The 2,017-nt window shown below is 33.3% G+C and overlaps 1 protein-coding gene across 1 annotated transcript; it reads right to left on the bottom strand.

Annotated features, from left to right (window-relative positions):
- Positions 1 to 1,432: 1,432 nt before the first annotated feature.
- LOC9298304 (BEACH domain-containing protein C1) lies at positions 1,433 to 1,968 on the bottom strand (the record flags this gene model as incomplete). The annotated part of the gene is made up of 2 exons (XM_021017742.1): positions 1,433 to 1,829; positions 1,897 to 1,968. Coding segments are annotated over 2 exons (249 nt in total), but the record flags the coding sequence as incomplete, so codon positions are not given.
- Positions 1,969 to 2,017: the final 49 nt, after the last annotated feature.

The raw sequence follows: 2,017 nt of genomic DNA, 5'->3' as shown, positions 1-2,017 counted from the left end.
TGATTTGTTTTCAGATCTTTGAGAAAAGGATTGTCGGTCATTTAGTTGAACGTGTGTTCTCGACCAAGAACGCAAAAATGGAGTAAGTTTTCGGAATTTAATTCTTTTCAAGCATTAGATTTTGCAGGAGGATTTGTCTTTGGATGATGATGAAAAACATATTGAATAAAATACGTTCCATCGTAATAAGCTGTCTGCTAAAAGAAAAAGAATAATTACATAGGATTTTAAGCTTGTTTGATTGACTAAACATCAAAACACTTCTTGATAGTAATTGAGATTGTAGATAGCGAGAATTGCATCGTTGAGATACCATCGTCCCTCGTCCTTGAAGAATCTGAACTGCAGATCTTATATGAACTATAATATTGATGTGATTCTCCTGGAAGAAGGTCCATGATGTAATTGTTTACCTCATCAACAACATCATTAGTAGGACAAAGTATCGCACGTTCCTTGAAATAGTCCCCATCATCAAGATTCTGAAGCAAAGACGGATATGTGCTAAGTGCGATTGAATTGATTGGATCCAAAGAGTCTTTGAGAAGCATATCCTCTGGTATATCTATCTCCGCTTCACCGTTGTTTGGCTCAGAAAGTTTACCGTCTCCAAGTTTTAGTATCCACTCAGAAAACTCTTTAATGATATCCACTTCTAATGGATCTGACTCCACAGTTAGTCGCATGTTCTTAGTAATTGATAATACCATTTGTAATATCACTCAAGCTATTAGGTGAAACTCTGTTTGGTTGCATTGGTGATATGGGGTTAGCTTCAGAATTAGGAGGAATGTTTTCTGTATATATAAGATAGAAAAAACGTTAAAGCAACCATTGGTTTGCAGAAATGAAATAGATTAATAGGTTTTTTGATTTAGTATTACCCTGATTTTCTGTTTGATTGTTTTTCTTCTTGGAACGAATAGCCATCCTCTCCACCCTTCTTTCTTTGCTGTTGATGATTTCATTTATATTGGCCTTCGATGATAAAGAGTTTTGTTTAATACAAATCAATTTCAGGTTGATGTCAAGAGTAGAGAATCAATAAATATGGAAATTTGACAGAAGTTAAAAACCTATGAAGGAGGTAATGGTGGAGAAACACTTGACAGGATCCGGCGGTAGAAGATGATAACTGTCGATTGTAAAAGTTAATGGTGGGAACAATACAAAATAGATATTGAGATCGTGGGGTCTGAGATATATAATGGTTGTATTTTTATTTTCATTTTTCTTTTAACACGTATCTTTATACGGACTACATAGAATTTCTTACATCATGGACTATATTATCAACATATATATAAATGGTTTTCTTATTATAGTGTCTTCGTAGTCATGATCCCTAAAAGAAGAATTTTCGAAGTCAAGTTTGATAGAATAAGTCATAACGACGTTTTATTCGTAGTCTTGATCACTAACTACTAATAAATCGGTCATAAGTCTATATATATTTTTCTGATTAAATACGGATCGTGAAAAGTTATCAATTTGAAAGTTAACATGGCTTAAAACTAAAAAGAAAAACGCAAATTAAAAAGTGATAATCCTAAGTCCTAACATCTGAAATCCTAAGTCCTAAGAAAAAGTGAGAATCCTAAATCCTAAGTCCTAACATAGTAAAATAAGAGAGACGACAGTTTTAAGTACAATCATTTCTTTTCCTTCTTAATCTGAGCCTTGGACATTAGCTTAGGCTTCGTTGATGATTGTTGAACATCTTTAGATGTTGCCAAGGATCTTTTAGTTGTAGGCTTTGGAGTGGAAACGTTATAAGCGTTGTCTTCATTGTTGTCTAATTTTTCCACATCAACAAAGTTAATTTCAGCCTGCAAGAAAAGATAAAAATAAGTAATAGTAAAAGGATATGGATAAGTGATAAATTGAGTTTACAACTTGAGTTGAGGTCCCGATTGAAGTCCCCACTGAATTTCCAGAGACAGTGATTATTTCTTGTTCAATAGCATTCTAAAAGCAACAAACAAAAGCAAATAAGAAGAATGAATATACTAATGGA

This window comes from Arabidopsis lyrata (genome assembly GCF_000004255.2).
Source record: "Arabidopsis lyrata subsp. lyrata unplaced genomic scaffold ARALYscaffold_877, whole genome shotgun sequence".
Classification (NCBI taxonomy): Eukaryota; Viridiplantae; Streptophyta; class Magnoliopsida; order Brassicales; family Brassicaceae; genus Arabidopsis; species Arabidopsis lyrata.
This window is presented reverse-complemented; position numbering and strand designations above follow the sequence as displayed.